This window comes from Trachurus japonicus, chromosome 7, assembly GCF_045865225.1.
Source record: "Trachurus japonicus isolate A0001 chromosome 7, Traja_1.0".
Classification (NCBI taxonomy): domain Eukaryota; kingdom Metazoa; phylum Chordata; class Actinopteri; order Carangiformes; family Carangidae; genus Trachurus; species Trachurus japonicus.
In genome coordinates, this window is record NC_140913.1 from 32,796,654 (window position 1) to 32,819,966 (window position 23,313).

The 23,313-nt window shown below is 41.1% G+C and overlaps 1 protein-coding gene across 1 annotated transcript; it reads left to right on the plus strand.

Annotated features, from left to right (window-relative positions):
- The first annotated feature begins 16,364 nt into the window (after nucleotides 1-16,364).
- Nucleotides 16,365-20,913, plus strand: cbln4 (cerebellin 4 precursor). The gene is made up of 3 exons (XM_085783170.1): nucleotides 16,365-16,669; nucleotides 18,313-18,429; nucleotides 20,593-20,913. The coding sequence occupies exons 1-3, from the start codon at nucleotides 16,391-16,393 to the stop codon at nucleotides 20,788-20,790; spliced, it is 594 nt and encodes a 197-aa protein (XP_085639296.1). The 5' UTR covers nucleotides 16,365-16,390; the 3' UTR covers nucleotides 20,791-20,913.
- Nucleotides 20,914-23,313: the final 2,400 nt, after the last annotated feature.

Here is a 23,313-nt window from a genome sequence, read left to right on the forward strand (position 1 = left end):
TGCTCGTCTGTACTGTTTGTAGCGGAAGCTCCCAGTGTCTCAGTTCACTGCTCTTCCTGTGTCAGTGCAAATAACCGGCGGAACAATTTCTCATTTCGGGGCTTCAATACAAGAGGGACATTACATACGAGCACTATGGAGGTATTTGGATGTTTTTTGGTGTGTCTTTTTGGACGAAGAAAAGTGAGCGCCATTTACAACCATTATATGGACAAATACTGCTGCACGGACCCCCCCATAACTCAGAGAAGGCACGGAGGACTCTGAAAATTCTCCCAGCCCTTAGTCGACATGAGGGTGAGTAGATAATGAGTGAAATTTCAATTTTGGGTGAACTATCCCTTTAAAGTTGCACTTTTCCTAATGTCACACGTCAAAGTCGAAAATCACAACTCTTTGTAAACTGTTAGCCAACTTTACACAGTTTTTTCTTACAAAAGGACACAGAGACACAAGCTGATGCAGAACTGTTTGTGCTGCCATGTTGGAATTCGTTTCTATTCTGGGTTGTTTGTCCTGAGTATTCTGCTGCTTAATTGGCATCTGAGGGAATAAAAGCAAAAAAAAAAAAAAAATCACATTGAACAAAAAAGTGAAAAGTTGTTCACGGTCACAATTCACCAGCTGCAGTTCACCTGCCAAAAGCTGCTGCACTCACTTCTTCTTCTTCTCATGATATTTGATCAAATAATCATCGATGTGTAATGTCACATGTTATATATGACTATAATCTTATCAAATAATGAGAATTATAAGTGTCTTAGTGTCTTTCCACTCGTTGTTTTTGTTCACTGGTTCACACTCACCCTGATGTCAGGAATAAACAGCTTTTAGTCAAATATTGGATTTCTCATTGTAAATGAATCCTTATTTTTATTTTGAGTTCCAGTGTCTCCAAATTGAAATGTTTAACAATTGTATAAAATATCTATATTTATTTACTCATGTCCAGTGTTTTCCCCAAACATTGCATGTTTTCCTACAGGACACCAACATCCCTCCGCTGAAGGTTTCAGAGGGCAGAACTGAAACTTTAGGAGCCTGAAGGTCGAGAGAGCTGCAGAAATATACAGAACCCCAGGTGTATCACAAGGTGAGATATATATATATATGTATTTACAGTATGTGCAAAAGTTGTAGGCCCTTTAGAGGTTTGAATTTTTCTCCACCATCAGAGAGAGGCCTCTGATTGGTCCCACATTTATTCTATAATTACAGCCAGTGTCAGAAATAACTGTTTTAATCGACAAGAAGAACTTAAAGGGTTAGTTCACCCAAAATTCAAATTTCATGCATGTCCATATGACGGTTGAGAACGGAGCTCACTTTTCTTCATCCAAAAAGACACACCAAAAAACATCCAAATACCTCCATGCTGCTCGTCTGTAATGTCCCTCTTGTATTGAAGCCTCAACATGAGAAATTGTTCCGAAAAAATTAAATAAGTCTATGTTTTAAGCTTGTTTGTAGAGGAAGCTCCCAGTGTTGCTTTGCCGGAATCTCGTGCGATTTGCGGAGCCGTGAACTGGGAATCAATGCAAATCGCGCAAGATTTGGACGGACCAGGAAGAGCAACACTGGGAGCTTCCGCTTTTGTTTTTTGGAGTGTCTTTTTGGACGAAGAAAAGTGAGCTCCGTTCTCAACCGTCATATGGACATGCAGTTTATGTTTATGTTTATTAAATACTCCCATTAGCTGCTGGACTTTCCAGCAGCTAATGGGGATCACTGAAATTATAATACAATACAATACATGCAGTGCTGCACGGAGCCCTGCTGTAACTCAGAGAAGGCACGGAGGACTCTGAAACTTCTCCCAGCCCTTAGTCGACATGAGGGTGAGTAGATTATGAGTGAAATTTGAATTTTGGGTGAACTATCCCTTTAATGAGTCCAGATCTGAACATGAGTCAACATAAGTCAGTCTGGGATCACATGAAGAGAGAGAAGACATTGAGACCTGAGCCTCAATCCACAGGAGATGAACTATAACAAGTTCTCCAAGATGCAAAGACAAAGCATCATGATTATGATCTGATTCAGGTTCCTTCTGTCGACTGAACTCTGGATGAAGTTCATCCATAAGTAAAGACAACTCATGAAAGCATTATTACTTACTTAGAGTGCCTGAAACTTTTGCACAGTACTGTAATTAATTGTATTTTGTATTTAAGATCTCTGCCGTGGTGATAATGTGACACTAACACATCAACTTTTCTCCGTCTGTTTTCACTGTGAATTGAACTCATCATGTGAAAACTAGGTGAGAAGTCAGAACTCTTCAGGCTGATGGTGTTACTGCTGCGACCTGATAATTTGGGCAGGGAAGTGAAAACCAAGACGTTTGTGCAGCCGCCATATCTGCAGCATCACACCATCTCTTGTTCGAGAACAGGAAACATATTCCACTTGTCAATCGAATCACCTGAGGCACCTCCAAAAATATTAATGTGAATGAAGCCGGTGCAAGTGTGTTTCCATCCCAGAGCTTTTAATGAAAAATCTGTACGAAGTGACGTTATACGCTATTTTGGGATCAAATACATCTCTTGCATTTTAAGGTGTTTCCATTCATTTTTGCACTGAATCGCAAAAATGAATGTGCACGAGCCAGAAGAGTGACGAGCCGCTGTCAGGAGTCGTTGCCGTTTGAAACCACTGATCGCTACGAACGCCAGGCAAGTTAATTTAGCTTTTTTGCAATCATGGATCGCATCTACCAACAAATGATAAATACTGCACAATTTATAATGGGAATGGCTAGTGTGACGTCACGAGTCACTTCCGTGTCCAACTCCTGCTGCTAACGTATACAGCAATGCATGTTCTTCATTGCTGTCCCCCCAACACACACACACACACACACACACACACACACACACACACACACACAATCATTTATAAGTTACATAGACGTTATATGAGCTAACATTTAGCGCTAGCTACTAGCTAACTAACGTTTACCTCCGTGACTGGACCACCGCGATCCACTGGTTCACTGGCCTCCTCCGGTAGTATTACACATGTATACAGTCGCATTGTTTACGTTTACGACTGTAGAAAAGAGAGGGACGAGGTACTTTACAGCTGTTTCCTTCGTCCCCACAGTGACTCCCGACACTTAAACCTGAGCTGCTTCTATACTGAAAAACTCTGACAAGTCAAACTTTAGGATGTGTTAGGACTAATTAATCTGTCTAACCATCTATGACACCTGAAACGGTAAACACAGCTGATCGATCGAAATAAATCACCGAGTGAATTCACTTTCAGTCATTGAAAACAGCTGGTTCTTGACTGTAACTCGGTCAAAGTGAGACGTAACCTCAAGATTTCTTTCTGTTAGGTTATACATGATGTACATGCTGACAAAGTTAGACATATGGGCTCGGAGAAAATCGCTTTGTTACTTTCGTCCCGCGTTACGTTCATCTCTCTCTCTCTCTCTCTCTTTTTTTTTTTTTTTTACGGTAAAAAAAAATATATATATACTGTATATGCTACATTGTGCATTGAATTCATATACATGAATATATATGTTTATTTATTCATAAATGAAAGCTCCCACGGTGTTTTTGACCCGGCTCTGCCTATTGTTTCTATACTGAATATCCTGCGATTGGACACGGAAGTGATGTTTTAGAATGTGATGACGTAGCCACTAGCCATTCCCATAGAGCTCATGTGCCAACTAACATCAAGTTAGTGACACATCAAGCTGTCATCAGAAGACGGCGCCGTGAAAACACATCGGAGGCGGCCTGTGGTTTGGGAACAGCAGCTCTCCAAACAGTTCTGGGAGATCGTGGTTGAAAGACACTTGACTCACGTCATGTCTTTGAAAAGCAGAAAACATACAGCAGAACTGACGTAAAATGTGATCGAGATTCACCTTTATCCCATAATAAGCCTTTTATCTATCAAAAGAAAATCCGATGAGATAGACAGGATAAACCTTTTGTTGATATTCATCACATTTAGTCGAGATTTACTGTTTCCATAAGGCATTTTTAAGTCAGAGGAACTATGCAAGCCCGGTCGCTTTTACGCTGTTTTGCTAGCCGTCTGCCTGGCCATGTGCATTTGTTTACAACGAAGCCTACGAAAAAAATCAATACATGTGTGACAGTTGAGGTTCCTGTCACTATGCCTCCAATTGATCATGTGCCCTGGCTACTTGGCCAAAGGGATGTCCCTTTGGGTGACTGGCAAGCGCGCATGACTCTTACCCGGGAGGTGTGGGTTCAATCCCCGCCCGGGCCCTCTTCACCTTGCCACACATGGAACGGTGGATAACGTTGTATAACACATACGATGTTACAACATGTATATTTGTGTAGTCTTAACTGTCATAAACAAAAGATTACGAGTTACGGAGCGCGTTTGTGTTGCGGTGCCGCAGAGACGAGAGCTGGGACACCGGGGCAGCAGCTGAGTAACTACACTTATGTTACAAGGTTGGTTTTCTGCCGTGAGACGCCAGGTGAAGACAGAGAGCCTCCATTCTCACTCCTAACAAGTCACAAGTCATGTAGTTAACCATCACAATTAGTCTGGAGCTTTTTAATTAAAGGGACAACGAGGAGTTTTGGAAAAGCGAAGCGCTTTCACACTACATTTATGAGCCTCTGCGCGCACCGTAAAATTCTTTGACCGGCGCAAGACAGACTCATGTTTTCATTCATCAAGAATTAAAGTCAGAGCTTCGAAGACGATCACATACCGTCGTAGTTCTGACCATAAACGGCGATTCTGCTGCGTTATTCTCATGACTCGCCACAAAACCGAAAGTAAAGAAACGTTGGTCGGCTCGACCAGCATTTCCGCCACCACTAATAATAACAAAATAACGATAGAGACAAAATAGTCCAGTCATTTTATGAGAAAAGGTTAAACAAATTGCAACAGAAGCAAACTCAACTGATTTTGTATCCTCAACATGTCCTGAGTGAGGGAAAAAAAGCCCCGAAGAATCCCATTAGGGGAAAGTTTCGAAAAACGCCCAAACATATCCCATTTATACGCATATAAAAAAATTTTTTCACGTGTATAGGGTAAAATTTTTAACCTTTAGATATCTCCATGAAAATTACTGAGTTGATTACTGACATTAAGACAAACAAAAAATGTGTTACAAGTTTTTGGAAATTCTTTGTTAACATGAGCAAATTTGCATAAATGTGTATACATTTGCATAAATTCCACCGTTTTGACGGCACATGTATATATGAAGTTGCTGTGGTGGTACCGGCATAAAAATTGGAATGAGTTGACTCCATCGGTCAACCGACAAGTTGACCACTTTAAATTTCAAGATGACTGCAATTTTTCAAGACAGCCACATCCTTAGTAGAGCAGGTATGACATGCTCCGTCTCTATTAATGCTCATGGGCCTAAATTGGTTCCTTTTTTAACTGTAATATCATATTACAGTTAAAAAATGTCTTGTTCAATCTTGTTAACATATTATATGTTAACAAGATTGAACAAGACATTTTCACCTGCTCTACTCAATGTTTAGATCAGGTGTTGTATGTATGCAAATTAGCCATATGTAATTGGATTATGCACTGTTGGCTCATGTCATACCTGCTCTACTAAGGATGTGGCTGTCTTGAAAAATTGCAGTCATCTTGAAATTTAAAGTGGTCAACTTGTCGGTTGACCGATGGAGTCAACTCATTCCAATTTTCATGCCGGTACCACCACAGCAACTTCATATATACATGTGCCGTCAAAACGGTGGAATTTATGCAAATTTATACACATTTATGCAAATTTGCTCATGTTAACAAAGAATTTCAAAAAACTTGTAATACATTTTTTGTTTGTCTTAATGTCAGTAATTAACTCAGTAATTTTCATGGAGATATCTAAAGGTTAAAAATTTTACCCTATACACGTGAAAAAAATTTTTTATATGCGTATAAATGGGATATGTTTGGGTGTTTTTCGAAACTTTTCCCTAATGGGATTCTTCGGGGCTTTTTTTCCCTCACTCAGGACATGTTGAGGATACAAAATCAGTTGAGTTTGCTTCTGTTGCAATTTGTTTAACGTTGACCCCTTTTTTGGCCTAAAATTACTGGACTAAAACGATATCGAAAATAGGCCCATTAACAAGTGTGGGTAGCGTAGATACATCCACATTAACGTGAGACTTTTTTTATAACCAAATAGAAACTCCTCGTTATCCCTTTAAGGTAAAAATGTAGCATAGCCATGGGAGAAATCCTGCTTAGTTCCTCTTTAATGCTGGAATGATGGAAACATAGATACTCTGGTAGTTCACTGTGGTTTGATGCGTGCATGCCATGCAATGATTTATTGATTATATATCAGTATCATCAGTACAGTAGATAAAGCTTGTTTCATTTTGACTCTCAGGCTGTAAACTTCACCACATGTTGGTGAAGATGTGAGCGATGAGCAGCGACTGTCGAACGGAGCAGGAGCTTCTTCTTCTTCTGCCGAGCGGCCGAGGCGACGCTTTGATAAATGTCTCTCTCTGCTTTAAAGAGTTTTGTTCTGCTGTGAATCCAGGCTTCACAAAAGGAACAAACCTGACAAACATTTTCTGCTGCTGCTGCTGCTGCCACCACCACTTCGCTTCTTCAAGGCCTCGAGACTCAAATGTAAATTCAATTAGAGTCTTGGTTGATTATCGATCTGTTGAGGCGACGGACGGACGGACGAACTCCAGAAAATCTGCTCAGCTGAAATGTTGAGAGACGACAGGTGCCTGTGAGTGTGTGATTGACGGCCGGAGTCGCTGGTTTTCGCTTATTTTACAGCTCTGACAACTTTGGATTTAAGTTTAATTAGTGTTAAAGTATATACAATGACAGTCTTTGTCTTTTTGAAGATTACTAAAGTCAATCATTATGTATAGGAACAGGGCGGTTCCTACATGGTCAGAGCAGCAGAGTCTCCTTTCGACTGCTAATTAAATTCCTTAGAGAGTTGTTCTTTTCATCCCAGTGGTGGGTCTCCTTAATTTTCTTTTTATTTGTATTTTACAGCAGACGATGAAACGATTCCTGAGAGAAGTCAGAGGCATTTTGAGGGGAAATAATTGCTGGAGGCATCGGGTGAAATATTAATGTGATTTGTTTCCTATCAGATAAGAAGTAAAAAAAAATATTTTTCAGAGACATCTTTTCACCTGGAGGGGAGGTTTGGCTGCACGCATGCACGCACGCATGCAAACACACACACACACACACACACACACGCACACACACACAGACAGACAATCTGATGAAAGGATTTCTCCTTCGACTAGATTTCTAATCACTGAATTACTGAACTCCAGCTCAGCCTGACATACGAGTGTGTGATACGAGTGGTTGTGATAAAGCAGTGTGTTGCCTGGTTTCTGACACATACAACGACAAGGTCACGTCGGAGCTGTTTTATTTATTTATTTTTTTAAACAAAGGACAAAGGATCCTGCACACATTTGTCTGAAAGAATACGTTTTATATGGAGCATTTATGGCCTAAAATGAGATTTCAGTCAAAATCAGAAGTCACAGTGAATGGAGAAAAAAGAGCCAGAGTCTCTTGTCCTGTGCTGCTGCTGCTGCTGCTGCTGTTGCCCTTGGATGGTTTAAGTGGGTGTCCAACAAAATAAGTAACCGTTTATATTCTCGCAAACAATTTAGGAATCGTTCCTGAGAGCGTGGAGTGAATGACAGTAATCACAGGCTGCCTTCCTGCCAATATCATTTTGTCCTGCACAGATATGCCAGTGATTCAGGACTGAGTCACACACACACTCACACACACACACTCACATTTCCAACATGGATCCTTGAAGAGAAGCAGAAAAGAAAAACTGGGGCTGTTTGAAAATGATGTGAGGCTCAGAAGAAGTAAATGTGTAAATAAGTACATGTTACCGTCAAAGAAGGTGAGATCTGATCAACAGTGTACACAAAGAGTGCTCCCTACTCCAAGGGAACATCAGTTAGGGGAACGTTAGTTAAAGGGATAGTTCAACATTTAGAACAGCGGCGCAGAGCCGTGAGCTGTTCAGAGCTACGCTACGGAGGCTCATGGGATTTCTTGGTTTCTTGGACGGAGTTGTTTTCGAGGCAAATGCAGAGACTGCTGGCCGAAAAACTGCATGAATTTCCCTCTAAAACAACTCTGTCTGGTAACGTTGTGTTATTATCTCATAGCGTGGTGAATGTGCAGGTCACAACTTGTCCACCTTGAGCGTTTTGGAGTTGTTGGGTTGTGTATTTGATGAGTTTGATGAGGGAAACTAAGAAATCCCATGAGCCTCCGTAGTGTAGCTCTGAGCAGCTCGCAGCTCTGCTCCGCCGTTCTAAAATTAGCTTGCACCAACAATTAAAGGTAACGAACCTACTGCTACGACTATAGGGATTATGGCAATGTATAATTCGCCAATATGTTGAACTATCCCTCTAAGGGAACATTAGTTAAGGGAACACCAGTTAAGGGAACATTACAGTAGTTTAGTGAACATCAGTTCAGGGAGCATTGATTAAGGGAACATCAGTTAGGGGAGCATTAGTTAAGGGAACATTAGTTTAGGGAATACCAGTTAAGGGAACATTACAGTAGTTTAAGGGACATCAGTTTAGGGAGCATCGATTAAGGGAACATCAGTTAGGGGAGCATTAGTTAAGGGAACATTAGTTTAGGGAACAGTAGTTTAGGGAACATCAGTTTAGGGAGCATTGATTTAGGGAACATCATTTAAGAGAACATTAGTTTAGAGAACACAGGTTAAGGGAACATTACAGTAGTTTAGGGAACATCAGCTCAGGGAGCATTGATTAAGGGAACATCAATTAAGGGAACATCAGTTTAGGGAACATCACTTAAAGGTCCAGTGTTTAAAATGGGGGGAAAACTGTGACATCTAGTGTCCAGATTCAAGATTGCAGTGCTCGCTTGCGCTCACCCCTCCCATTGGCAAAGTGACGGTGGCCTCCGAGGACAAAAAAACTTTGCAAAACCATTTCAGGGTTCTAACTCAAAATTCTCACTATTATCCACCAACTAACTACTAAACTCACTCTCTCTGCTGTTCCCTCCTCCTCCTTCTTTCCTTCCGCCTTCTTCTTCATTGGTTTATTTATGCTGACTTGCTGGATTTTCCATTCGGGCTGCCGTACAAACATGGCGGAGCAAGATGGCGACACTCTCTAAAGCAAGACCCTTGCTATAAAAGAATAATTGTAAGGCTACAAAAACCAAACAGATTTTATTTTATAGCGATTATACACAAATATATTCATGGGTAGTATATTTAGATTTTGCTAATAAACCTTGCCAAATATTACACACTGGGAACATTATAGGGAACATTACTTAAGGGAACATCTGTTAAGGAAACTTAAACCAACACTAAGGAACTGTGTGTGTGTTTACTGAGAAATGATCCGCTGGTAACAGAAACTTAGTTTAGACGTCTTCTGTTAATTTCCATGCACCGGGAGATCATTGTGTTTACGGCGCTACGCGCTGGTTCTCATGGGAAATGGAGTCTTACTTCAGGCAAAACACTACCGCTTTGAGCCACTGGCGCCGCCAAACTCAACCAAAATTGAAAGTTCTTAAGTACTGCTTTATAAGTGAACATTAGATAAGGGAACAGTTAGGGAACATCTGTTGAGGGAACATGAGTTAAGGAAACATCAGGACACAGTGGAAAAGGAATCAATTTCTTTACCTGCGTTGGATCTGTTCATATAAGAGGAAAATGCGAATAATAATATGTCTGTGGTGTCAGTGAATGCACCAGTGTTTTAATGCTCTGAGCTATAAAGTACAGCTCATTTTGTTTGTAGCCTCCGTGTTGTTTCCACATCCAGACTTAAAAGCTCTTGTGCACACCAAAGTCAGAGGAGCAACTCTCCAACTTGGGGAAATCCAAACATCTGAGGAGCTCATGAATGCAGCGCAGATGAAAAGATGAACAGCAGCACTCTGTGTGCTTTACAAACATGAGTCTGGCATCTTTGTTGTTTCCATGAGGCAACAAAAAGACTTGTATAGTAAATAAAGGCCCAACTACACTACAACACACCAACAGTTTAAATGGTGAAGCTTTGGAGACATTTGTACTGCAACACACACACACATACACACTTTGACCTTTCACCACTAAAGTCTAATGAGTTCATCTCTGAAGGTTTGTGCCGAATTTGCAGAACTTCCATCGATACTGAGATGTCACGTCCACAAGAATGAGACAGACGAACAGACAGAGAGAGACACAGAGAAGACAGGAAGAAGATCTGAGAGGTGTCATCATCTGCTTCGTTTGTTAAAGGTTCGTATTCCCGGCTGAGCCTTTGGGTTTTCCACAAGTGCACAACAAGAGGTCATTTTGGTGTTATTTGTAGATTTGTATGTATAGCAGAGGAAGGGCAAGGAAACAGAGAGGAGCTGATCTGATCCAGAGCTAAAGGAGAACGATGGGGGAAAATCTATCAAGAAAAGAAACAAAGTTGAAATAACTGCAGAGTGGGTGAGGTGAAGCCCAGTAGTTAAGGTAGAGAAGACTGGAGATGATTGATAGTTTTCAGAGAGAGAGGTCAGAGGTCGGAGGCCTTCATATAGAGCCACATATTTAACCTTAAAAGTGCAGCTTTGTCCTTTTACACTGCTTTACACAGCTCCTTCGTCCATCTTTGTCATCATGTCATATCATATCGTATCGTATCATATTTTATCCAGTCGTATCGTATTGCATCGCATCGTATCGCATTGCATTGCATTGCATTGCAGCATATCGTATCGTAGCATTGTATCGCATCGCATTGCATCGCATTGTATCATATCGTATCGCATCATATCATATCGTATCGCATGTATCGCATGTATTGCATCGTATCACACCATATCACATCGTATCGTATCACATCGCATCATATCACATCGTATCGCATCGCATCATATCATATCGTATTGCATCGTATTGTATCATATTGTATCTTGTTTTATCATATCACATCGTATCTTCTCTTATCATCTTGTATTATATCATATCATATTGTATCTTGTCTTATCGTATTGTATTGTATTGTATTGTATCGTATCGTATCATATATTGTATCCTCTCTTATCTTGTCTCATTGTATCTTATCATATGTTGTCATACTTCATCTTCTCATCATATTGTATCGTATCATATCATTGTATCATATCGTATCGTATCGCATCGCATCGCATCGCATCGCATCGCATCATATCGTATCGTATCGTGACGTATCTCATCTCATTGTATCTTACATGTTCCCAGTCGTTATGCTCAGATACATTACGTAACTACCTGTTGAATCTACCGGCTCTTTTGATTTTCCCATTTAATTCTCAGGAAGAAAGAAAACACAACACACTTCCCACAATGTGTCAGTATCCCGTTGCATAAAATAGTAAAAGTATCTGAAACTAAAACTGTAATATTAGTGAACCATTTAGCTGATAATAAATATTTTCTTATCATCATGTGAAAGATGAAGCCTTAATTTTACTGTTGTCATGACTAATTCTAACTTCACAGTTGAGTATCGAAGCTTGATCTCACACACACACAAACACATGCACACATACCCTCTCTCTGACCCTTTTTATTTCTGTGGCAACGAGTGACGAGACGTAAGGGACACTGAAAACTGAACTGACAACGTTAAACACTGTATTTCCAGTTTTTTCTTTTCTTTCTTTCTTCTATTCGATCTCCTTAAATTAATGTGGAGACGTGTTAAATTTCCCAGGAAGGTGTTTCTCGGCTTCACATTGCAAGCCATCACCTCTAAGCTCTGAAAACTCTTATTGCCATGGAAACATATTGACATGCACGACATTAGACACCAAAAGGCTTGTTACAGAGATGGGCTGATGACACAGATCTAGCAAAATGGCTGTTATTCAGAAAGATATAGATAGATAGATAGATAGATAGATAGATAGATAGATAGATAGATAGATAGATAGATAGATAGATAGATAGATAGATAGATAGATAGATAGATAGATAGATAGATAGATAGATAGATGTGTCCCTGTGAATACAAACCTGCCTCTGATTTTACTCATATGTAGTTTCATGCAGACGACATCTGCATGAAAAAATCAGTTGCTGTTGATAAGCTGCTCTCGCTGTGTCCTGTTTTTGGAAACACTCATATGTGAGACAATTTGTGTTCTGGCACAGGACACACACTCTCTGTATGTGTGTGTGTATGTGTGTGTGTGTGTGTGTGTGTGCGTGGGTTCAGGGTCATTTGGTTGTCGGCTGTTTCTATGTTTTCATCACGTAACGCGCTGTAACCTAATGATTTGTTGTTGTTCGGCCACAAACTTCAAAGAGCTGCACTCATAAAGTGAGGATTTAATGAGAAAGCAAATAAAAACCCAAACAACAAACACAATGGATTCAAGATTATTTTTGGTTTAACAGCGCTTAGCTCATTTTATAAAGTCTGTCTGACACTGTAACACTTGGCCTTAAAGCTCCATACAGTATAAAGGTAGATGTTTGTGTTAAAGCTCCATACGGTATAAAGGTAGATGTTTGTGTTAAAGCTCCATACAGTATAAAGGTAGATGTTTGTGTTAAAGCTCCATACAGTATAAAGGTAGATGTTTGTATTAAAGCTCCATACAGTATAAAGGTAGATGTTTGTGTTAAAGCTCCATACAGTATAAAGGTAGATGTTTGTGTTAAAGCTCCATACAGTATAAAGGTAGATGTTTGTGTTAAAGCTCCATACAGTATAAAGGTAGATGTCCATGTGTAGTGTGATTATAAAGCAGCTCTAGGTTCTATATTAATACTGTGAAAGTATCAAAGCCTCAGTCCACAGAGAAATGCACACAGCCTGTATTCAGAAACTGAGCCTTAAAACCAGCCGCCAGGACTTCCTGTCACTTTGTGATGTCACAACAACAGCAGTTATCCTAAGCCCCGCCCCCCTCACCACCTGGACCCACCATCCATCCAACAACTTGCAGGATTTGGTTTCTCTGAGTGTTTTATTATGAAATCTGTTCTACTTATTATTGGATCACTCAGAAAACAGTCAGCCAATCAGAAGAGAGGCTCAGAGCCTCCTCCTCTCTTCTGATTGGCTGACACCGACCTGTTGTTATTAGAGCTCCAGAGAGAGTTAAACTGTTTTTCCTTCTTGTAAACTACATTTAACTTTCTTTCTTTCTTTCTTTCTTTCTTTCTTTCTTTCTTTCTTTCTTTCTTTCTTTCTTTCTAATAACTTAACTACATATGAGTAAAATTAGAGGCGGGTTTGTATTCACAGGGACACATCTATCTATCTATCTATCTATCTATCTATCTATCTATCTATCTATCTATCTATCTATCTATCTATCTATCTATCTATCTATCTATCTATCTATCTATCTATCTATCTATCTAGGGGGGTGATAAACTGAGTCAGATATATAGAGACAGACATGTACTGTATTCTAAGGAGGTATTATAGCTAATGATATACGGTACTTATGTCACAACTCTGTTATTTCCTTATATACTGTATCTTAAACAGTGTATTCACGGATTTTTAAAAGCAAAGTGTAAATAAAGAAGGAGAATGTGACTGGTTTCTGAAGCCGATGGAGTTCAGACAATGTTGAGAGTCCAAGTCAGAGGAAGGACATAAAAATCAATGTGCTGTTTTATTGGAGCCTGTAGTGACACAAGGACAGAGGTGGTGTGATCACAGCTCTAATCTCTGGTCAATAGTCGTGTAGGACACTCTGGGCGACGACGACGTGATGATCCTCATCATCAACTAGCAGCATCAGAGGACAAGAGAGAGAGAAACCAGCAAGCAGCTAAATGAGAAGATGAGTCCGTGAAACTAATTGACACATCTGAGGGAGGGGAGGGAGATTTTTTAAAAAGTGAGATTACTGTAAACCCTCCTGTTGTCCTCCTGGGTCAAGGAAGAAAGGACAAAGGGAAAGATGGGAGGAAAGAAGGAAGGGAAAAAGGAAGGAAAGGAGGGAGGGAACAGATTGGGTCAAAAAGGAAGGAAGAAGTAAGGACGAAGGGAAGGAAGGAAGGGAGGGAAAAAGGATAGTGGAAAGAAGGAAGGGAAAAAGGAAGGAAAGAAAAATGGAGTGAGGGAACAGATTCGTTCAAGGAAGGAAGGACAAAGGGAAAGAAGGAAGGGGAAAGGGAAGGAAAGAAAGATGGAGGGATAGGGAACAGATCAGGTCAATTTGATCAAAAGAGGAAGGAAGAAGAAGTAAGGACGAAGGGAAGGAAGGAAGGAAAGGAAGGACAAAGGGAAAGATGGAAAGGAAAGAAGGAAGGGAAAAAGGAAGGAAAGATAATAGGAGGGAAGGAACATATTGGGTCAAAAAGGAAGGAAGAAGTAAGGACGAAGGGAAGGAAGGAAGGGAGGGAAAAGGGATTGTGGAAAGAAGGAAGGGAAAAAGGAAGGAAAGATAATAGGAGGGATAGGGAACAGATTGGGTCAAAAAGGAAGGAAGAAGTAGGGATGAAGGGAAGGAAGGAAGGGAAAGGGGATCGTGGAAAGAAGGAAGGGAAAAAGAAGGAAAGAAAGCTGGAGGGATAGGGAACAGATCAGGTCAATTTGATCAAAAGAGGAAGGAAGGAAGGAAGGAAGGAAGGAAGGAAGGAAGGAAGGAAGGAAGGAAGGAAGGAAGGAAGGAAGGAAGGAAGTAACAATAACTTACAGAATTAGATAAATGACAAACAACAAAATAAAACAAAATAATAAGAATAAAAAATATTTTACAAATACAAACCAACTTTGACTTTTCAAAACCTTAAAAAAATGTAAGTTCTTTACTAATAATGGCCTCTTTTCTTTTCTTTTTGAATCTCCATTTATTTTCAGTGTTGGTCATATCTGATGGGAGCCTATTCCAATACGTCACTGCTCTGTACATTACAGTTCTCCTAAGTGTCTCAGTTCTTGGTAGAGGCAGGGTAAAATGAGCCATAGCCATGCTTTTCATTAGTAGTATGTAGCTGCAACACCAAATTATTAGGTTTTCCCACATGATAAATATTAAACAAAAATGGAAGGAAGGAAGGAACAACAAAAGGGGAAAAGGATTGTGGAAAGAAGGAAGGAAAGAATGAAGGATGGAGGAAGATGGTCAACAGGAGGGTTTTACAGTTATGAATTTAATGTGAAGGTTTAAAGGTGTGAAAATCCTTCAACATCCGGTTCTAATGAGACGAGCTGTGTGGACACCTGCAAGTCCTGCTCCAAACAGTAAAGACAGCGAGCACTGCAGATGAGCCCCCTACCCCCACCCTACCCCCACTCCCACTCCCACTCCCCCTCCACCACCCCCACCCCCTCTCCCCTCCACTCCCCTCCACCACCTCTGAAAACCAGTCTATCTGACCGTGCAGCTGCACATCAGACCTGAGGGTTTGCAGCCCACCTGAGCTCTGAGATTATGATGAGTCACTGCAGCCACAGTCAGTCAGTCAGTGGACACACGGCTGCTCTTCTCTCTGGGTTTATATATAAATAAGAGTCTAATTCTTCTCACCTGAGGGCAAATTCTGGTTTTGTATGAGGCAGTCAAAACAGGAAATGTGTTTGGAGACATTTTTTATTTCATGGCTCAGCTCCTGCATCCTCCATCAGATCGGTGGCAGCCACTGAATCTACACTTTGTTCAGAGACTGCTTTTTTAAAAATAGATTTAGAGGAATATAGGTGTTTTTATTCACCTTTTTTTTTTTGGCAAATTACAAAAGGACAGTTAATTATAACTTTTAGTACCACGTGCGTGCGTAAAGTGGATGGCTGGCTGGGCGCGCACACATGCATGCAGCACATCACTGCGGAGAGAGGAGCGGAGCTGCTGTCAGACGCGCTCTCCGGAGTGGGAGTGAGTGAGCTGCTGGGTTATGGACGATTCTTCGACTGATTCGCTTTTTCACATCGGACCAGACTCATCTAAAAATAATAATAATAATACTAATAAAACAACACACACACGCACACACACAAGAACACGTCGTCTAAGTGGTTCAGTTCCGTCTCATCCAAATCTGAAAAATGAGACGCGTGGAAAACAATCGGACTTCAGAATAAGGTTTGTACTTCGGAGGGATTCGTTTATTATTATTTTTATTATCATTATGGTGGTGTCGTCTCCCTCGGATATGGATCATCATCATCTGTGGATCCAGTGAGAGGAACCAGCAGCGTCAGACAGACGCAGAGACCAGTGGAGGGGACTCGGAAACTTGTGTGGTTTGGTTTGGTGCAGGAGGAGGAGAAGCGGTCGACTCGGCGCTGGCACATCTGTCAGCGGGAGAAGGAGAAGAAGGAGACGGAGAAGAAGGAGTAGGAGTAGGAGAAGGAGAAGGAGAAGGAGAAGGAGAGCCATGGTGAACTCCCTCGTCCTGCAGGTGCTCGGCTGGACCTGGACTCTGATGGTCTTGGAGGTGGCCAGAGCCCAGAACGACACGGAGCCGATCGTCCTGGAGGGGAAATGCCTCGTGGTGTGCGACTCCAACCCGACCACGGACTGGAAGGCTTCGTCCTCTCCGCTCGGCATCTCGGTGCGCGCCGCCAACTCCAAGGTGGCTTTCTCCGCAGTCCGGAGCAACAACCACGAGCCGTCGGAGATGAGCAACAAGACGAGAATCATCTACTTCGACCAGGTCAAAAAAACACTATTTTATTACTCTATAGAAATGTTTCTTTTTCTTTATTTCTCCTGCGTCTACAGTTTAAAAACCTGATAGTTTGAATTTCTGCGCTGCTGTTCTGTGTAATGTGTGACTTATTAATGTTCATATACATGCTGAATCTCAGTGTGGTGACAGTTTATAGGAGTTGAGCTGCACTTTGCACTCTGGTGGACACATGCAGGTTCATTTCAAGTGTCTGGATGAGACGGTGTCTGAGGGCAGGCGTCCTGCAGAGCTCTGCATGCACACGCACCATCAAGTTGTGTCTCTCAGAGCTACACCACCCCCCCCACCATGCGCATGCACACACGCACACATGCACGCACGCGCACTTCCCATCACTATATCATAATACACCCCAACAAATCCAGCAGCAGCAGCAGCAGCAGCAGAAACAAGGAGCATGTGATTAGTCACACAGCGGTGGGCCGCGCGTAAAGGTGTCACTCTACTTATCCTCTCTCTCTCTCTCTCTCTCTCTCTCTCTCTCTCTCTCTCTCTCAAATTCAAATTCAAATTTGCTTTATTGGCATGACAGTTAAAAGAACTATGTTGCCAAAGCATTAGGAATCAATGACACAATACAACTCATGAAACCAAATATATACAACAATATACAAATAAATAAAAAGTATACATAAAATGATTTACCCTATACCTGTGTGTGAGCTGATCAAGTTCTCTCTCATAGTCATAGTCTAAATGACATGAAACTTAAAAAAATATATATATAATATGTGTGTGTGTGGTAAGATTGGGCATCATTAGACTGTTGCAAGTTGTTACATACACATATTGTTCTTAAATGATGACAGTAACAAATGATAATAAAAAACGACAACAATATTAAATGACATTATGTCATTTAATATCTCTCTCTCTCTCCCTCTCTCTCTCTCATTCTGTGTGAATTACATAACTTGATCTCCTCTGGTGTCATAACGCACTGCAAGTAATCTGATTGGTGTGTGTGTGGATCATGTGCACGCTGTTGCTATGAAAGCAACATTTGTCAAAGGTTTGTGAGCCGAGACGAGCTGAGCTGCAGGGGAGGCCGAGGCTCGAACAGGTGGGATTCAAGTGTCTGAGGCTGCACAGGTAACAGGAGATCTGCTGCTGCTGCTGCGTCCAAATTTACCACCAGAGACACTCATGAGATTTCCTCACTGCCACATCCACGGTGCATCAGCAGCTCTAACATTCATGCTTTCAGTCCATATGTGTCATCAAGGTGAGTCAACTCTAAAAAGCATCAGGATTCAGGAGTGCAGCTTCTCCTCCTCCTCCTCCTCCTCCCAACCGACTAGGTTTAACTTCTCATCTCATTTCTCTGATCAAACACCATTTTGTTTTCCTGTGAAGCAGCTGGGAGAGTTAAATGTTGGGTGTTTAATCCACCCAGACAAAGAGTTTAATTAAATATTTTGTGAAGTGTGTCCCACTCAGTGTGAGTCTGAACAAAGCTGCTCGCAGTCACAACAGTGAATCCCGCGTTGAACGGCTCATTTACATATTGAATCCTAAACCGACATCGTTGTTAAAAGTGCTGACTTGAGAAAAACTTTTGTCATAATGTGTGTTTGTGTGTGTGTTTTCTTTTCTTCCTCTCACAGATTCTTGTGAACATAGGAAACTACTTCACGTTTGAATCAGTGTTTTTGTCCCCAAGGAAAGGAATCTACAGTTTTAACTTCCACGTCATTAAAGTGTACCAGAGTCAAACCATACAGGTATTATCTTCATCTACACTGAAACTCAGTCTGTTGTGTAAAATGTTTTTAGTTTTGAACCAAGACAATTTTGAAGGTAGAGTCTGTGGGATTTATCTCCTCCGTCGGTATTTAGATGTTTTGGTGTAGTCGGTGTGTTTTCCTCAGCCAATGACAGAGCGCAGGTGAAGTTGGATGTGTTACTGTAACACCCTCCTGTCGTCCTCCTGGGTCAAGGAAGGAAGGAAGGAAGGAAGGAAGGAAGGAAGGAAGGAAGGAAGGAAGGACAAAGGGAAAGATGGGAGGAAAGAAGAAAGGGAAAAAGGAAGGAAAGATAGAAGGAGGGAGGGAACAGATTGGGTCAATTGGGTTAAAAAGGAAGGAAGAAGTAAGGACGAAGGGAAGGAAGGAAGGAAGGCAGAGAGGGAAAAAGGATTGTGGAAAGAAGGAAGGGAAAAAGGAAGGAAAGAGGAAGGATGGAATAGATTTGTTCAAGGAAGGAAGAAGGGAAAGAAGGGAGGAAAGAAGGAAGGGAAAAGGGAAGGAAAGAAAGATGGAGGGATAGGGAACAGATCAGGTCAATTGGATCAAAACAGGAAGGAAGAAGAAGTAAGGATGAAGGGAAGGAAGGAAAAAAGGACTGTGGAAAGAAGGAAGGATGGAGGAAGGGAACAGACTGGGCCAATTTGACCCAGAAGGACAACAGGAGGGTTAATAAATTACCCTCAAGATAGAGACTGGACGTCGTCAGAGACGTTCTATATTGTACTTTGACGTCGTCAGGCCGGGAGAAATGGTGGATACACAGGAAGTAGAGCAGCTGTGGCTCAGGTGATGGAGCTGCTGGTTGTTCACCAACTGTTCCTTTGCCTGCATGTCGAAGTGTCCTTGGGCGCTGAAGACACTGAATGTGAATGTGACACAGTGTAAAGCCTGTTGAGTGCAAGTCCATTTACCATCAATTTCCCAAATACAGCTGAGTGAAGCCGGGCCCATAACCTCGGGTGGCGCCCACCACCCAAGAGGAGCGGCCCAGTTTGAACGTTGTTTTTACAAACTGCAACAGACAAACCCACAGACTCCACCTTAAAGTTTTTTATGATAATAAATAGAAAACAAGATTTTTCCAAGTTTGTCTTTTGATCATTTTTTAACAAGTAGCTAATCTGCAAGTGAACACAAACTTTGTGACATTTTTTCAATTTTCACAGATTTTGCATATTTTACTTTTTCGAAAACAGGTGAAAAAAATAAACTAATGTAAAAATGTTTCCTGCACCTTTTCTTATTGCCTTATTTAATATTTTCACTCTATCTCATGCTTTTATTGGATGCATTCAATTTACATGTGTTGCTGAACTGCACTTTTTGTGCATTAATAACAAGGTATTCACTACAACAGAGTATTAGGGCCACATTGACAAAAAAAAAATCACAAACTTCGAGAATAAATTCGTAAATTTAGTTAGTCGTAATGTTATGACTTTTTTTCGTAGGAAATGTACGACTTTATTCTCGTAAATTTATGACTTTACTCTCGTAAATTCACGACTTTTTTTCGTAGGAAATGTACGACTTTATTCTCGTAAATGTACGACTTTATTCTCGTAAATTTATGACTTTACTCTCGTAAATTTACGACTTTTTTTCGTAGGAAATGTACAACTGTATTCTCGTAAATGTACGACTTTATTCTTGTAAATGTACGACTTAATTCTCGTAATGTTATGCCTTTTTTTCGTAGGAAATGTACGACTTTATTCTCGTAAATGTACGACTTCATTCTCGTAATGTTATGACTTTATTCTCGTAATATGACTTTCTTTCGTAGGAAATGTATGACTTTATTCTCGTAAATTTATGACTTTATTCTCAAAGTCTGTGTTTTTTTGTTTTTTTCTCTCAATGTGACCCTAATACTCCGTCGTAATTCACACAATAATGCATTAAAACTTGTTCTGTGGGTGTTCATTTGCGAAACCCCAAAAAGGCTTTAAAACAACAACAACAACAACAAAAAACTCGCAGCACAACACACAGAAAAAAACAAAAGAATATTTAATTATGCCAAACAATAATTCTAAATAATTAATGGAAACACTAATGTCAACGATGCAATTTGCTTGTTTGTTTTCTTGTCTCTTGTTACCTCTGACTGTTTGTCTTCTGCTCTGGACGGTCCAGGTGAACCTGATGCTGAACGGGAAACCGGTCATTTCCGCCTTCGCCGGGGACAAGGACGTGACTCGCGAGGCGGCCACCAACGGAGTTCTGCTCTACCTGGACAAGGAGGACAAGGTCTACCTGAAGCTGGAGAAGGGGAATCTGGTGGGCGGCTGGCAGTACTCCACCTTCTCCGGCTTCCTCGTCTTCCCTCTGTAAAAGAAAAGAAGACTTCTTGTTCCTACTTCTTCATTACGTGTTGTCACCGTATAATCGAAACATTTCTGCTGCATCGGTTGGATCCTGACAGATGATGGATGGAGATGGAAATAATAAAAAAAAGAAAGAAAAAAAAAGACTTCTGGAAAAAACGGTTGGTGTTAACTCTGAAGAGCCGAGTCGAGACGTGGAACGTTCCTGATGATGATCCCTGTTGTGTGTTCCCGCCACTCAGAGAGGAAAACACCAAAACATCCCAGAAGGACGTCACTTCTCAAACTCTCAATCCTTTTTGGAATAATAAGTTTAACATCCAGATCTGTTTTTTTTTCCATCTGACAACTGTTGCGTTCTAGTTCGTCGTCGGCCTTTTGGGTGTAAACTGTAGATGCCTGTGTTATTTCTGTGACTCGTCACCACCAAAGGTTTCACATTGCTACAGTACAGTATGTATTGGTGGGAGGGGGAAAGGGTTATTGTGAGACTGAGGCTTAGGGCCCCAGGTTTCACCTCCAAAATAAACCTGAAAGAGACACAAACTGACTCCAAAGAGACACCAAATAACCACAAAGACGCACAAACAACTACAAGTAGATACAAAAGAGCTGCACAGAGACACAACGACTCCAAATAGATGCAGAACAAACACAAAAAGGCCACAAACACACACAAAACAACTACAATCAAAGCCAAAGCAGCGTTGAGTCGACCCCCACACTCTTGTCTAATACCAGTTAAGGACTGCGATACGACACTTGTCATATTATCATTGAGATAATATTGCAATATGCTGCGATATATTGCAGTTTATTAGCTTTTATTCAACTGCAAATGATGTCTCCAAATGAAAACTCTGTTACATCTGTTATTTTCCGATAAGAAAAACATCTTCGATCGATACTTGACGTCCAAATATTGACACAATATTGTCATGCAAAATATCACAAAAATGCTATGCCCTGATTGCTTCCACCTTACCCAAATTAACTTGCTGTTAAAGAGACCATGATGACTTTGCACAATGTGTACGAAAGGTCTAACAACTAACCAATTTAAAGCTCCAGTTGGTAAGTTGACGAAAGTGAAAGTAAACTCCGCGACTTGGTCGGAAATTTCAAGACAATACTCCGTCAGGTCCCTTTATGAACCTCTGCCAAAGAGTTTATAAACCGTCTTTGCCTCTGCCAAGCGCCCCACACACACACAGACACACACAAAGTAGCCATAAACGCACCCACAGAAGATGTACCGTATCCATAGCACGACGTGTAGGAGCGGCGATTGGCTGCTCCTCCTGCTCCCTCTACCTGACTGGTGGAGAATCGTCGGGCGCGGTGGATTTTGGCAAATATGATTACAGGCTGTAGGTGGAGCCAGAGGAGTTGGATTTTGTCCTAAATTACTCATTTAATGTCTGATCATCAGAATATAGTGACAGTTCCAGCAAATATGACTGAATAATTGTTACCAACTGAAGCTTTAATACTCAAAACCGCAGCTGCACCTTTTCACTAAAACTCTTTTTTTTCTACAGTGAAACATCATCAAGGTCTGAAGGATTTTCTGACCAAGTTTGAAGTGGATGTGCTAAAATATTTAAAAGAAATGCAGCCACTTGTAAAACAGGATGTTCTGCTGTCAAAGAAGTGAGATTCACAAAGCCCAAAGTCTTTTTAGCATCTCGATCCCCTTCAAAACCCAGACTGTCTTTAGTGGGGACACCCAGGCCTGAGTCTAATATCTAAACATTTATGTCCTTTTCCACATAATTAAAGGGATAGTTCAACATTTTGGCAAACTGGCCCATTGCCATAATCCCTATAGTCATAGCAGTAGGTCCGTTACCTTTAATTGTTGGTGCAAGCTATTTTTAGAACGGCGGAGCAGAGCCGTGAGCTGCTCAGAGCTACGCTACGGAGGCTCATGGGATTTCTTGGTTTCCCTCATCAAACTCATCAAATACACAATCCAACAACTCCAAAACGCTCCACATATCAGGGGCTTGGAGCCCAGCTTCAAAGAGACACCAGACAATCACAAAGAGACATCGAAAAAGTAAAAAAAAAAAATTAAAATGGAGAGATAGGCTATATAAAATGACAAAATATGAAGCCAAACAAACACAGAAACAAACAAGAACAGTAAACAACATCAAAAAATGCCAAATAACGACGACACCAAGACGCTAAACAACCACAACACAGGACTCAACACAGACTTTGTTGTCGTTTTGTGTTTCTTTCAGTTCGGGGCCTTTTACATGTCCAAAGGGCCCACAGTGTCATTTCCTGCTGCTGTGTGCTGTGTTCTGCTTCAGCTGAGTTGTTATCGTGGCCGGTTCATCCACCACCGTCTCTTTGATGTTGCATTTATTATTCCACCACCACTTTGTTTTCTGTTTTTTGCCACATGCACATGAAGGGAACTGGGAACTCTTTTTTTCTTTTGCTCATAGTGATGATGATGAAGCCACAGCTATGCACTTCCACTCAGCTCAACGTGTCGTCATCGCTCCGCTCCTTG

Excerpts from the sequence above, each read along its gene's own strand:
- cbln4 (XM_085783170.1), top strand. The coding sequence starts at position 16,391 with ATGGTGAACTCCCTCGTCCTGCAGGTGCTCGGCTGGACCTGGACTCTG. Across the intron at positions 16,670-18,312 it reads GAATCATCTACTTCGACCAG|ATTCTTGTGAACATAGGAAA; the intron begins GTCAAAAAAACA and ends TTCCTCTCACAG. Across the intron at positions 18,430-20,592 it reads ACCAGAGTCAAACCATACAG|GTGAACCTGATGCTGAACGG; the intron begins GTATTATCTTCA and ends TGGACGGTCCAG.